General features: G+C 42.3%; 1 protein-coding gene across 29 annotated transcripts in view; it reads right to left on the bottom strand.

Annotated features, from left to right (window-relative positions):
• LOC124040314 (neurexin-1a) overlaps window positions 1-14,814 on the bottom strand; it is a 631,581-nt gene that overhangs the window by 332,539 nt on the left and 284,228 nt on the right. For 19 of the 29 annotated variants that reach the window (XM_046357396.1, XM_046357392.1, XM_046357384.1 and 16 more), the window contains 2 exons: window positions 7,291-7,494; window positions 2,395-2,421 (listed from right to left, as the gene is read on the bottom strand). In XM_046357396.1, the coding sequence (XP_046213352.1) occupies window positions 2,395-2,421; window positions 7,291-7,494 (231 nt within the window). The remainder of the gene's footprint in view (window positions 1-2,394; window positions 2,422-7,290; window positions 7,495-14,814) is intronic. The other 10 variants (XM_046357404.1, XM_046357403.1, XM_046357410.1 and 7 more) reach the window with 1 other exon arrangement.

Consider the following 14,814-nt stretch of genomic DNA (forward strand, 5'->3'; position numbering starts at 1 on the left):
GATGCAGAATGGATGAAGACAATCTGGATGGAGGAGACAGAACTTACTATGTTATGTTGTTGGGAATGTGTTTCTCCACAACAGTGGAGGAGAGTCAGTGTGATGGAAGTGAAGGTAAACCCTAGAGATATAGTGTGTATGCATCAGGCAGTACGGAGCACAGGAAAGAACGGCTCATCTTTTCTGACTCTTGAGGACTCTTCTTCCATCATTAATTCATCAATGTCCCTGAATTATAAATACAAGGACAAGGACAAGTTTCCTCCTAAAGTATTGCAATGTAGCCTCTGTAGCTCCACACTCATATACCCCCCTTCTCTCTCTTTCTCTGTCCCTCCCACCCTCTTTCCTAGCAGTCCTATTCTCTCTTTCCCTCCCTATCCATTTCTCCATCCCTACCTCCCTCTCACCTCGCTCCATTCCACTACATCCCTTATTCCTTCCTTCCCTCCCTCCTTCCCTCCTGGCAGTCCTACTCTCTCCATCCCTTTCTCTCTGCTCTGTGAGGCAGGTTAATGAGAATAATAAAATCACACTCCGTATTTCCTCTTCGCTTTGAAAAGCCTCATCAATTTACCAGGCGCCAAGATAGACTGAGGGAAGAAAGAAAGAAAAGAAGAGAATGACGAACAGAGAGAAAGGTGAAAATAAAATACAAGAAGAGAATGAAGAATGGAGAAAAAGGTAAAAAAAATAGATTGAAAACAAGGGAACAGGGGGAAATGATCCGTGGCTAAAATACCTCTGTTTCCAAGCATGCGTTTTATATCAGTCTGTTTGAATTTAGGAGCGTCATCAAGGCTGGTAATTAGAGACAACAGAGTGTGAAAAATCACTGTTGACTGCCATGTTGGGGGCTCCTCATTAATTCCAACCCATCCCTCCCTCTCCTTCCTCTATCCCTCCATGCATCCTCTGCCTTCTCCCTCCCTCTCCTTCCTCTATCCCTCCATGCATCCTCTGCCTTCTCCCTCCCTCTCCTTCCTCTATCCCTCCATGCATCCTCGGCCTTCTCCCTCCCTCTCCTTCCTCTATCCCTCTATGCATCCTCTGCCTTCTCCCTCTCCTTCCTCTATCCCTCCATGCATCCTCTGCCTTCTCCCTCCCTCTCCTTCCTCTATCCCTCCATGCATCCTCTGCCTTCTCCCTCCCTCTCCTTCCTCTATCCCTCCATGCATCCTCTGCCTTCTCCCTCTCCTTCCTCTATCCCTCCATGCATCATCTGCCTTCTCCCTCTCCTTCCTCTATCCCTCCATGCATCCTCTGCCTTCTCCCTCCCTCTCCTTCCTCTATCCCTCCATGCATCCTCTGCCTTCTCCCTCCCTCTCCTTCCTCTATCCCTCCATGCATCCTCTGCCTTCTCCCTCTCCTTCCTCTATCCCTCCATGCATCATCTGCCTTCTCCCTCTCCTTCCTCTATCCCTCCATGCATCCTCTGCCTTCTCCCTCCCTCTCCTTCCTCTATCCCTCCATGCATCCTCTGCCTTCTCCCTCTGCTTCCTCTATCCCTCCATGCATCATCTGCCTTCTCCCTCCCTCCCCTTCCTCTATCCCTCCATGCATCCTCTGCCTTCTCCCTCCCTCCCCTTCCTCTATCCCTCCATGCATCCTCTGCCTTCTCTCTCCCTCTCCTTCCACTATCCCTCCATGCATCCTCTGCCTTCTCCCTCTCCTTCCTCTATCCCTCCATGCATCCTCTGCCTTCTCCCTCTCCTTCCTCTATCCCTCCATGCATCCTCTGCCTTCTCCCTCCCTCTCCTTCCTCTATCCCTCCATGCATCCTCTGCCTTCTCCCACCCCTTCTCCAGCAGTTAGCTTTCTGTAGGACAGCAGATGCAGATTCACACTGCCTGACTGAGGCCCAGAACATACTATATTGCACAGTCCATTATCTCCCATGAAATGGTCTGTATGCTATGCACTGGTCTGTACCGGTCTATATCATACATAATATGTATATCCAAGGTATAGGAAATTGATTGGAATCATAATGGCAATGTGAATTTTTCACCATTAGCTGTTGGGGAAAAAAAGAAGGAATATTGCACATCTTTGTCAAATTGGTCTGAAATCATAATGTAAAACATATGACATCTATATATCTTGTACCTAAATAGTCTACTTTCTGGCACACACATTTAGATCACATACATTCAGGTCACAATTTAAACAAACAACAAAATATAAGGCTTAATAAAACCTTCATAAACCCTTTTAATTAAATAAAGGTTCATTAAAAAAAATAAAAAAAAATAAGGCATATATAGGTGTAGTTTGTTTAAAGAGGGATCTACATTCATGAATAAACAACATTGTGAATACAGATAAAAGAGTAACAGTAAAATAGTATTAACAAAGGAGGTAGAGTATTAAATATGAGCCGTCTTTACTTACTGGTAGTACAGTTAATCTTGATACAGTCTAGATGGGGGAGAACAGATGAGATGTCAAATCCTTCACTGTGACAGCTGCAGACAATGTTAAAACATCCCACCCCTCTGGGGACGACACACGGACCCACGGACCACACCATGATGCTCTCTACCAAGGCCCTCTCCTCCTCCACACCTGACTCAATGTAAAAGTTGATGGGGTGTGGTAGGAAGAGCATGGCAACTACTACTTCACAGTGCCAATCAAATGAGTTAGTTAAATAGTTGTTCATGTCAGTAAAGGGCCTTTCACAGAGCTATATGTTTTAGGTTGTTGTATTGTGTGTTCTGAACAGGAAGGCCTTGACTGGCCAACTTTTATCTCTCAATCAAAGTTTGAATATTTAGTGTTAATGATTTGTAGATTAAAACATGTATTTCTACTGAAAAGTAACAAAACATTAATAATCTTTTAATTAAAAGTAAAAGTTAAAAAGGCCCAAATAAAAGTCCCAAATAAAATGGTCTCCTTGACAGAGGAGGTGGATATATTTTTTCCTATGAGATCTGTAACAAGAGAGCATCAGAACATGGTCATGGTCGAGCTGGGCCACTTGGTAGCGATGATGGGTGGTGTAACATCTTAAACGTAGGATCGGACATTCAAAGACACCATGCCTCAATCTGACCACTGTCCAGTGGCCTTTTTTACCCAATTCAAAGGATTCATACTGAATGTCAGGCACGATGCCATTGGTGACAGAAGCTCTTCTCACAGAACACCTTTACCACTACTAGAAAGCTATTACTTGTAATGATTTCAAATGTTACCAACTACTACTACTACTATTATTATTATTATATGGACCTACAACAACAACAACTACTACTACTACTACTATTATTATTATTATTATTATTATATGGACCTACAACAACAACTACTACTACTACTACTATTAATATTATATGGACCTACAACAACAACTACTACTACTACTACTATTAATATTATATGGACCTACAACAACAACTACTACTACTACTACTATTAATATTATATGGACCTACAACAACAACTACTACTACTACTACTACTACTACTACTATTATTATTATTATGTGGACCTACGACTACTACTACTACTATTAATATTATATGGACCTACAACAACAACTACTACTACTACTACTACTACTACTACTATTATTATTACTATGTGGACCTACAACAACAACTACTACTACTACTACTATTATTATTATTATGTGGACCTACAACAACAACTACTACTACTACTACTATTATTATTACTATGTGGACCTACAACAACAACTACTACTACTACTACTATTATTATTATTATGTGGACCTACAACAACAACTACTACTACTACTACTATTATTATTATTATGTGGACCTACGACTACTACTACTACTACTATTATTATTATTATGTGGACCTACAACTACTACTACTACTACTATTATTATTATTATGTGGACCTACGACTACTACTACTACTACTATTATTATTATTATGTGGACCTACGACTACTACTACTACTACTATTATTATTATTATGTGGACCTACAACAACAACTACTACTACTACTAATATTATTATTATTATGTGGACCTACAACTACTACTACTACTACTATTATTATTATTATGTGGACCTACGACTACTACTACTACTACTATTATTATTATTATGTGGACCTACAACAACAACTACTACTACTACTACTATTATTATTATTATGTGGACCTACGACTACTACTACTACTACTATTATTATTATTATGTGGACCTACAACTACTACTACTACTACTACTATTATTATTATTATGTGGACCTACAACAACAACTACTACTACTACTACTATTATTATTATTATGTGGACCTACAACAACAACTACTACTACTACTACTATTATTATTATTATGTGGACCTATTATTATTATGTGGAACTACTACTACTACTACTACTATTATTATTATTATGTGGACCTACGACTACTACTACTACTACTATTATTATTATTATGTGGACCTACGACTACTACTACTACTACTATTATATGGACCTACAACAACAACTACTACTACTACTACTATTATTATTATTATGTGGACCTACGTCTACTACTACTACTACTACTACTACTACTACTACTACTACTATTATTATTATTATGTGGACCTACAACTACTACTACTACTACTACTACTACTACTATTATTATATGGACCTACAACAACAAATACTACTACTACTACTATTATTATTGTTATGTGGACCTACGTCTACTACTACTACTACTACTACTACTACTACTACTACTACTACTATTATTATTATGTGGACCTACGACTACTACTACTACTACTACTACTACTACTACTACTACTACTACTACTATTATTATTATGTGGACCTACAACTACTACTACTACTACTATTATTATTATTATTATGTGGACCTACGACTACTACTACTACTACTACTACTACTACTACTACTACTACTATTATTATTATGTGGACCTACAACTACTACTACTACTACTACTAGCACTACCTTGTGGACCTACAACTAATACTTGTACTACCTACAACTACTAGTATACTAATACTGCCACTATTTCTAAACAACTACATATTGATGCTGCTATCCAGCCTCTCTCTTTCTCTGACTATATACAGTGAGTCAGTGTTGTGCTGTGAGGAGAGAGCTGACCGGATCCAGACCCAGACATTATACCCATGTGGCCCTGCCAGTCGTGTGTCGTCAACCACAGCAGAAAAGTGGTCGCAAACAGCCAAAGACCAACGCCAGCCAGCCCGCACAGGAAATGCTCTGCTTTTCAAAGAAAGGGGGAAGTGAGGGAGGAGAGGGGAGAGAAAGAAGACCGAGGGAGGAGGGAGACCTAGTGATCTAAGGGCAAGTGAAACCAAGCGAAGAAAGTATTCAAATCTGTCCAAAATAAAAATAAATAAAAAATGTAAACAAAAACATCTTGGCTGTCATCATCAGATCAGATTTCAGAAGACATCTATGGTAACCGAGGCAATGTGGGTTGTCAGCCCTGTAACCGTGGTGATGTGGGTTGTCAGCCCCCTGTCAGTGTGAGGCGCTGTCGCCCTGGGTGCCACGGCAACAGGCTTCCCTGTGGTCGACTGACAGACAGAAAGTTCTACCAATCCCATGCCCTCTGCTTTACATGCACCACTAAACGCCTCTGTTTAGAGAGCCCATTTCTGTTTAACTGGCGGAAAGGAGAAATAGATGGCTATCATTTCCCACAGCCATGCCCGGTTTGGGAGATATCTAACATTTCCAGAGGCGGATTCCCTCCGTTGCTCCATGAGGAGAGCAAATAGACACACAAACACACATGCACACACACACACTATCTCTAGCACGCTGAGAACTAGGCATGCAGACAAAAGGCAAAGAGTATTATACAACAATAAATATTAATATCAGAAGTTATATCTCTCGATTGTTTGTTTTTGCACTTTCATCAGTCTATGAGCTCCACTCAGCCTCACATAAACAGCCGGCTGGAGCCTTGTCCTAGGCAGGTAGCACAGCTTGTGAAGAGCATTGGGCCAATAACCAAAATGTCACTGGTTCGTATCCCCAAGCTGACTAGGGTGAAAATACTGCCGATGTGCCCTTGAGCAATGCACTTAACCGTTATTGCTCATGCAAGTCGCTCTGGATAAGATTGTCTGCTAAATTACTAAATTGTCATTGAACTCTGGGAAGGCTCGGTCATTCAACAGTCTGACCTTGTTCTCTTTTATTAACTATTTTTATGACCATGTCTTTTTTACCGAATGTTGTGCACTTTTTATTTGTATTCATCTACTTATTGTCTATTGATTAGCTTTGCTACTTCACATTTATGTTTCACTGCTGAGGAAGAGCTGCAAGTCAGCATGTAATACAATAGAGTGGATGATGTCAAAGACCTGCGTAGCTCTAGAATGTGCTGATAATAGCAGCCATTTTGGTCAGGTCTAATTAATTCTATGGGAGGGACACTACTAGATATTAGACACCACTCTTACCACTGTTACAGAGCAAAGACCTGTGAGTGTAGAAGGCTGAGGGCTTTTCTCCACCAGGAGCTAAAACTCTAAGTAAAGTAAGTATAGTCAGAGGGGACCTCAACGGGGCAGAGAAGGAATCAGTAATTAGGTTCCAAGGCTATAATGGAATTAAGGTTCCATATAAAACAGTGGCCAGAGCCAGCCAATAGGATTAATAACAGGTATGGGGTTGACAGTATATTTGGCTTTTGGTGCTAATGGGAGTTCTGGCTTATATTTGGCTAATGGTCTTGGCTATAGCAATGCCAAGGTCATAGGTTCAATTCCCACCGGGATCACATAGACATACTAACAACGTATGCCTTCACTGCACAGTCACTTGGGGGTAGGGTGGTGTAGGGGTGGGGTGGGGTAGGACAGAGAGCATTCCCTGCTGGGCCAAAACGACAGCGTGCTCATTTGGCAGTGAGCGGAGAGCCGCAGACTCTGGCCACTGAAGGGTTCTATACCATCCCCTTCTATTCAACATAACATACAGCACATCATATATATCATCAGCATATCCATAGCTAAGATGATAGAGAGTGAGTGTAACATAGATGTAAATTAGAGAAAATGTCTGTCTGTTTTCAGGATGACGAGGTTGCTAAATGTTATATAAAGTTTGTGAGTCATGAACCTATGTGAGTCATGAACCTATGTGAGTCATGAACCTATGTGAGTCATGAACCTATGTGAGTCATCTTCAGCTATGTGTCTGTTGTGGTCATGTCATAGGCTATGTGCACCATGTGAGTTTTGTTGTAACTGTGTGGCGTGCGGCTACACCGTGTGGCGTTACCTAGGTTGACCGTCAGGCGGACACGGCCAGTCTCCAGCTCCAGGCGCAGCGTGTCTGCGCTGTCACGTGACGTTGTGGCCATCAGCACACCATATGCCCGTTGAGAACGGAACCGTAGCGACACGTCCTCCGCTTCTGTGTGCATCACCACCGGCAACTGGATCTTCATGAACTTACTGCCGTCATAACTCAGGATGGTCGCATCTGGGAGGAGGAAAGGGAGAGGGGGGAGTTGGCAGGAGAGTAGAGGGGAGGAGAGAGGGGGGGGGGGAGATGGCAGGAGAGTAGAGGGGAGGAGAGAGGGGGAGGGGGGAGTTGGCAGGAGAGTAGAGGGGAGAGAGAGGGGGAGGGGGGGGATGGCAGGAGAGTAGAGGGGAGGAGAGAGGGGGAGGGGGGAGATGGCAGGAGAGAGGGGGATGGGAAATGGAGGAGAGTAGAGGGGAGGAGAGAGGGGGATGGGGAGGAGAGAGGGGGAGAGGAAAGAGGGAGATGCGAAGGAGAGGAGAGTAGGGGGAGGAGAGCAGGGGGAGGAGAGCAGAGAGAGGGATGCAGAGGAGAGCAAGGGGAAGAGGAGGAGAGGAGGAGAAGAAAGAGGGAGGGAGGAGAGTAGTGGGAGAGGAGAGAGAGCAAGGAGAGAGATGAATAAATATATTGTTTGCTATGTTATAAAATCAAAGTAAAGTAAGTCAGCTATCAATTCTACTTGCAAATAAACAGACAATTAACACAACATGGGTTATGTTTGTTGCTGCTTATACCAAGGGCCTTGGATCAAGTGCTCTCAGGCACAGTCCCAGATTCCCACCAACCAGTACATATTCATGAGTTTCCAAGTCCATGCACATCCACCACATGTATTTGAAGGTGACAAGACCTTGACTGAATACATAAACAGTCTCAAAACCTCAAAGGCTCTTCACACTGAAGGGATCCTCCTGGACCCATTTGGAGACATGGTTAGATAGTCTTACAGGGTTTTGCAGTCAGAGCAAAACCACCACACCACCACTCTAACGGTCAATCAACCTTGAGACAAAAATGAAGGTGGGGTATAAAGACAGGGGAATGGCTATGTCTTGGGCTCAAGGATTTCAAATGATTTCAAATAGTATTTGAACCCAGGCAGCTATTTCCTCTACACACTAAAAACAAATGGTTCTATATAGTCCCAAATAAGAGTTATTTGACTTGTAACCACAGCAGAACCCTTTTTTGGTGCTATGCAGTATGGATTTTTTTAAGGGTCTATAATGACCCATGCTCATAAGGTTCTAAATGGAGATTACTAAGGTTCTATAATGAATGATAAAAAAAGGGCTGTATTTAGCACCCAAAAAGCATTCTGCTATGGTTACAACCCTTTTTGGAGCTATATTGAAGGATTTTTTGTATGGTTCTTCATAAAACCTTTGTGGAGAATGGTTCTATAAAGAACATAGTATGGGAGGCGAGGGTGCTCCAGCACCCCCAAAATTTATTAATAGGAAAATAATTTATTAAAAAATATATATCATAATAATAATATCACAAAAATAGTGCACTGGGCCTTTACTAGTATTAGCGGACAGATATATAGCACAGCCCCAAAAAAGCACGGGCCCCAAAAAATTTCAGCATCTTGTCACACCCTGACCTTAGTTTTCTATGTTATTTTGGTTAGGTCAGGGTGTGACATGGGTGATGTACAGTGGGGCAAAAAAGTGGACAGAAAACGTTTGACCTCTGTCAACAAAGGGTATATAACAAAGTATTGAGATAAACTTTTGTTATTGACCACCATAATTAGCTTATTTTCCACCATAATTTGCAAATAAATTAATTAAAAATCCTACAATGTGATTTTCTGGATTTTCTTTTCTCATTTTGTCTGTCATAGTTGAATTGTACCTATGGTGAAAATTACAGGTCTCTCTCAACTTTTTAAGTGGGAGAACTTGCACAATTGGTGGCTGACTAAATACTTTTTTTGCCCCACTGTATGTGTTTTTTAACTTGTCTAGGGGTTTTGTATGTTTATGTTTATGTCTAGGTGTTTTTGTAAGTCGATGGTTGCCTAGATTGGTTCTCAATTAGAGGCAGCTGTCTATCGTGGTCTCTGATTGGGAACCATATTTAGGCAGCCATATTCTGTGGGTATTTTGTGGGTGATGGTTCCTGTTACCAGTGTTCCTATGTGTTAGTGTTCACGTTACGGGACTGTTTAGTCTTTGTTGATTTTTTGTTGGTTATTTCTTTTGTTCGTTGTTTAAGTATCTCGTTAAATAATGGGTAATCATCACGCTGCATTTTGGTCCTCCTCTCTTTTACCCGAAGAACATTAAGAATAGGATCTTGCAGGATTCAATAGCTGGAATTGTATGAGTTGTTGCCCTGTCCCTTTCTCTGCCTTTCTCTCAGTTGGTAGAGCATTCTGCTTGCAATGCTAGAGTTGTGGGTTTGATTCCCACAGGGGAAAAGGATATAACTGTATGCACTCACTACTGTAAGTTGCTCTGTCTACTTAAATGGAAAAGGAATGAATAGACTATTTCAGTTTTCACATTTGCAAAGTATTACAAGAAACTGGAAAACAAATATCAAGCAAGTATTTTTATACTCTACAGGTATTATCAGATTAACTGTTTTGTACAGGTACTTATTCTGAATCAAGTGTGCTAGCTCTGGAACGACAGGGGCTCTGGAACGACAGGGGCTCTGGAACGACAGGGGCTCCATCATGAGAGAACTGACAACTTCTGGCTTAGTCAACCGTTCCCAAGGCCATACGTGAATCTTTCACAAGATACCATCAATGGTTATAGTCAAATATAACATGTACTAGCCTCACACAACAGATTAGATCAACTGGAACGACACTATCAGTCATGGTTGCACAAAAACAACTGTACAGAAACCACATCCCAACATATTTGAATGAGCCGTTGAATTGCAAAGAACCTTTTTATGGGTTTGTTTGGTTCCACATAGTACCATCAACTTTCACAAAGAAACCCTTGAGGAACTCTCCTTTTTTAGTGTACAACGATGCTGGGCAGATTGTTTAACACTGAGGGGAGAATGTGTAACAGCATTCCCAGTAACCAAACAAACTAGAACCCAATAACAAAATGATTAGTGCCTCAGACAGAGGGAGAGGTAAGGGATGGGAGGAGATAGTAGGATGCCAATGTTACACACACACACACACACCACCTCACCACAGGTTCATCGTCAAACACACCTTATGTCACATCCATCCCCCATGGGATGACTCCGCCGCTCTGACACAATCCCTCACCCAAATCCAATTTCCCCCTCCTCTCCTCCCCCTCGCCACCTCCCATCCTGGGGTACGCTTCAGGTGACAGGGACAGTGTGACAAATGAGGGCTCGCCGCTAAGCTGTCTGTCTCCCGCCCGGCTGCTAAAGCAAAGTGTGTGTCTGTCTATGTGTGCGTGGTGCTTAATTTGTCGAACCGCAGTTCCGTGGGTAACGTTTGATAACCCGGACCAAAAGGCCCCGAAAAATGATCAAAGACTCCAGTTACCCGTCATAGACTGTTCTCTCTGCTACCACACGGCAAGTGGTACCGGAGCGCCAAGTCTAGGACCAAAAGGCTCCTTTACAGCTTCTACCCCCAAAACAGCTGAACAATTAATCAAATGGCCACCCAAACTACTTTACAACTTTACATTGACACCCCCTTGTTTTTACACTGCTGCCACTTGCTGTTTATTAGCTATGTGTAAGTAAGTAAGCACTTCACGGTAGCTTTCGGTGCATGTGACAAATACAATTTGATTTGATTGTGAAAATATAATGCGCCTACCCTCTGAGCGGTTGGAGCTATTAGCGACTATAACCCATCCCTGAAAGATAAGACTCTCGGGAACACGTACGTGTTTCCATCTACAACACACCCAAGCTGAGCAGGACTAGTTAGAATGGACAGTGATGAGAATCACTCTGGGACATGAATTGATTCTCACAAAAGATCATACACAGAGATTGCTCAATGATTATCATCATCCCTGATGTTTTTCTGAACTTTCCAATCCCTTTCTGATGCATTTAAATTACTCAAAAGAATATACTTAATTCAAACTGAAATTTGGTATTAGCCTACCTGATTTGAGATAAAGTCCTAAAATAGAGAATGACAGCTTGATGGTCCATATTAATAGTAGGCTTAAATATCATGTGTGAATCCATTTGATATCATGTATGAATCCATTTGACTGTGTGACCTCAGAATTATTAGTGACAACCTCTGACATAGAGGGTATGAATGGGATAAAGATGGGGTATTATTACTGCTAGAAATGACCGTTACAACATGAACGCTGTTTGGATGGGCTAGTAAGTGAAATAAGGCAGTGTGTGGAAGTCTGCAAGGGACATAACATGCAGGTCTACTTTCCAATGGGATTGTTTGTTATACTTAAATCGCAAATCTGATATTCTCTCCTTTTCGCAGCACTTTCCTAAATTGTCCCGATTCCCCTTTCTTGAAGTTAGACGCTATCTCTCACCTCAGCCCAAAAAGATAGTCCTTTATCCTCTTCACCATGGTAACTATCTCACATTCACTTTGAGTCACACCAGGAAGGTACAGAGAGTGAGAGAGAGAGAAAGAGGGACGAGAGAAAGAGACAGACAGACAGAAAGAGAGTGACAGAAAGAGAGAGACAGAAAAGGGAGAGAGAGAGAGAAGGGAGCAAGTAGGGAGAGAGAATAGAGAGAAAGAGAGAGAGAGAGGGAATGATAGGGGAGAGAAAGAAGGGATAGAGAGGAGAGAGAGAGAGATAATGAGAGAGCAAGAGGGGAGAGAGAACAATAAGGGAGAGAGAGCGGGAGAGAAAGAAGGGAGAGAGAGAGAGTGCAGAAGTTTCTGCAGTCACTCATCTCTGTCTGCTCACATCTCCTGTCTATCAGATGTCTCCTCTCTACATGGTACATGGTACCAGGTACAGGCCCTAACCATGTTTAAGTCAACATAAGTTTTCCTTCCTCACTCACACTTTTCCCCCTAATATGTCCTATTGGATTAGCTGTCCATATGACCTGTGGAATTCCCATGTCATAGTATTTATATTCATACATCTGTGGTACATTCTATTGAACTAGACCTGAATGAATATATCCTACTGTACATGTGACCATAATGACCACAGGTATTCTCCTTTTCCTCTATGTCTACGGCAAGCCATAGACCACAATCCAAATGATGAATGTGATGTTTACTTGTGTTGAGAATGCCTAGGAGTTATTTCACAATTACAGAGAATTGTAGAGTTACACAATGGTGCTCTGTACTCTAAAACTGGGCCTTTGTCAGCCCTAGCTAGATAAAAACAAGTAATCACAATCTGTGTGAAATCACAATCTGAATAAATTCATAAACATTGGATCTCATCCAGGGATTTGTCCCAAATGGCACCTTATTCCTTATACAGTGCACTATTGTTGATAGGTGCTGGTCAAAAGTAGTGCACTAAATAGGATGTCATTTGGGACACGGCCTAGGACGCTGTCGTCTCTGTTGAGATGCGTATAACAGGCTGTCAGGCAGTTAGCAGCGTAAATAAGAAATTCTGAGAACGATGTGGAAATATGAAATCTGACTTGTGAGAGCATCATTATCAAATGCAAAGTGGGCACCTGTCAAACAACCATTGTTGGAGCAGCACTCACTTCTTTTTTAATGGCACACAACCATGTGTAATATCAAAATAAAGCAGGGGGATTGAAGCTGAAACGGAGCAAGTAGCGACCAACTCACTGCCTGCTTTAAGACAAGCAGAACCTGTTAAAGGGAGGAGAGGAAGAGGTGTGGAGGACAATATGGTTAGCATCTATTCTCGCTGTTTTGCAAGTGTGTGTGTGTGTGTATGACACCTCACGCTCTCTTGTTTTACAGACGAAAACAAGGAGGAGGCAACAACATCTAGCTAGGGGACAGACTGCTTTAGAGAAACAAATTAGGCAGTAATCTTAACAAGGGGGAGATGGTTGAGGTCCCTCTCCACCCTCTCCTCTCTCTCTTCCCTCTCTCTGATTTTCTCAACCCCCCCCCCCCCGTCTCTCTCCCTTCCTCCCTTGAGTGGAGGTTTGCAAGAGGGCGAGCCAAGTTGTCACCCGCATGTCACAGCCACCCCTATAGCACCACCAGGCCTGATCTACCCAATCCAATTCAACTATTGCCCAATTACAGACGCCAAGGGGCTTTGGACAAATGTATGCTCAACATTCATAACAAACAGCAAGAATTGGACCACAGGCATCATTCATTATTCAGCCTGCCTATGTCTCCAGTCTTTCTCCAGACCCCTGTCTCTGAATATCTTATGTCTCCAGCAAGCCCCCCCCCCCCCCCCCGTGATATATATAGGCCTGAAGGCCGAGACAATAAGCAGACACAGTGGCAGAATAAATTCAACCACACACCACACCTTTTTATCACAAAACCGGTCCAGTGAAGTCCAAAATACATTTGAATGTACAGTAACAGACAGTTACATGTCATACAGCACGGTCGAGCAAGTTAATGTTTCTGACATTTTCGGACCACTCAACAACTATTGATTTAGAACCACAGGGAGTTACCGCAAAGAAAACAGCTGCCTCCACTATTCCAGCACCTTTTCAACTTCAACATCAAATCACCTCTGCTTAGTCTAATACAGTGACAAATAAAAGATAACAAAAACAATTTAGTCCAATCAACTTAAGCTAAATATGATTTGACTGTCCATTTCTGTGCACGTCTGAGTGTGTGCGTCTGTGCGCGTTCGTGCAAGTAGAAAAACATGTTGAATCACCCTACTTGCAGAGAAATGCCAATTCCATCCGCCTCTCCTTCATGTCCTAGGTTACCTGGCTAAAATGCTTGCGCAATAGCCTAACTTCCATTCATGGACAACGTTAGCTAGTTAACATTGGCCTTCTAAATCTAGCTACATATTGAACTTCCATCCTCTCAGGCCAGGGACTCAACAGTGTATGAATGAATGGTTGGATCAGAATTATCATTATAATCATTGTCCAGTACGGAGTATTAAGTAAAAGCTCAAGTCCAAATCCATATCTCTATCCGTAGCTAATTTAGGAAAGGGCCCATTTTAGCTAGCTGGCCACCGGAGGACAACAACACAAGGAGATGCAACAATTCAACATTTTCTGTCAATGACATATGCTCTCAATGGGATCTGATAGGAGAGACGCCAAATCCAAGCTGGCTTCCCTTTACACTTTCTTTTGGTGCGCCAGGACCATTCACAGTCGAGCTCGCTCAGTTTAGCTCAACGCTGATTGGCAATTATTTTATACATTTTTTGTCAAGGGAGGTCAGATGCTCGCTGGCTTCCCTTGCTTTCAATGCTACAGGCGGCAACAGTGTCATACTCGTCTGGACCAGACCGCATCAGATGGATGGCCAACATGTAGAGACATAGAGGGGGGCTGTTTGGCTCAGATGCTTTCTCCTGTGAGATACATTCAGTCTCAAATTGAAGGAAAATTATGAAACACAGAGACGAAAAATGA

Source organism: Oncorhynchus gorbuscha, linkage group LG07 (assembly GCF_021184085.1).
Source record: "Oncorhynchus gorbuscha isolate QuinsamMale2020 ecotype Even-year linkage group LG07, OgorEven_v1.0, whole genome shotgun sequence".
NCBI lineage: Eukaryota > Metazoa > Chordata > Actinopteri > Salmoniformes > Salmonidae > Oncorhynchus > Oncorhynchus gorbuscha.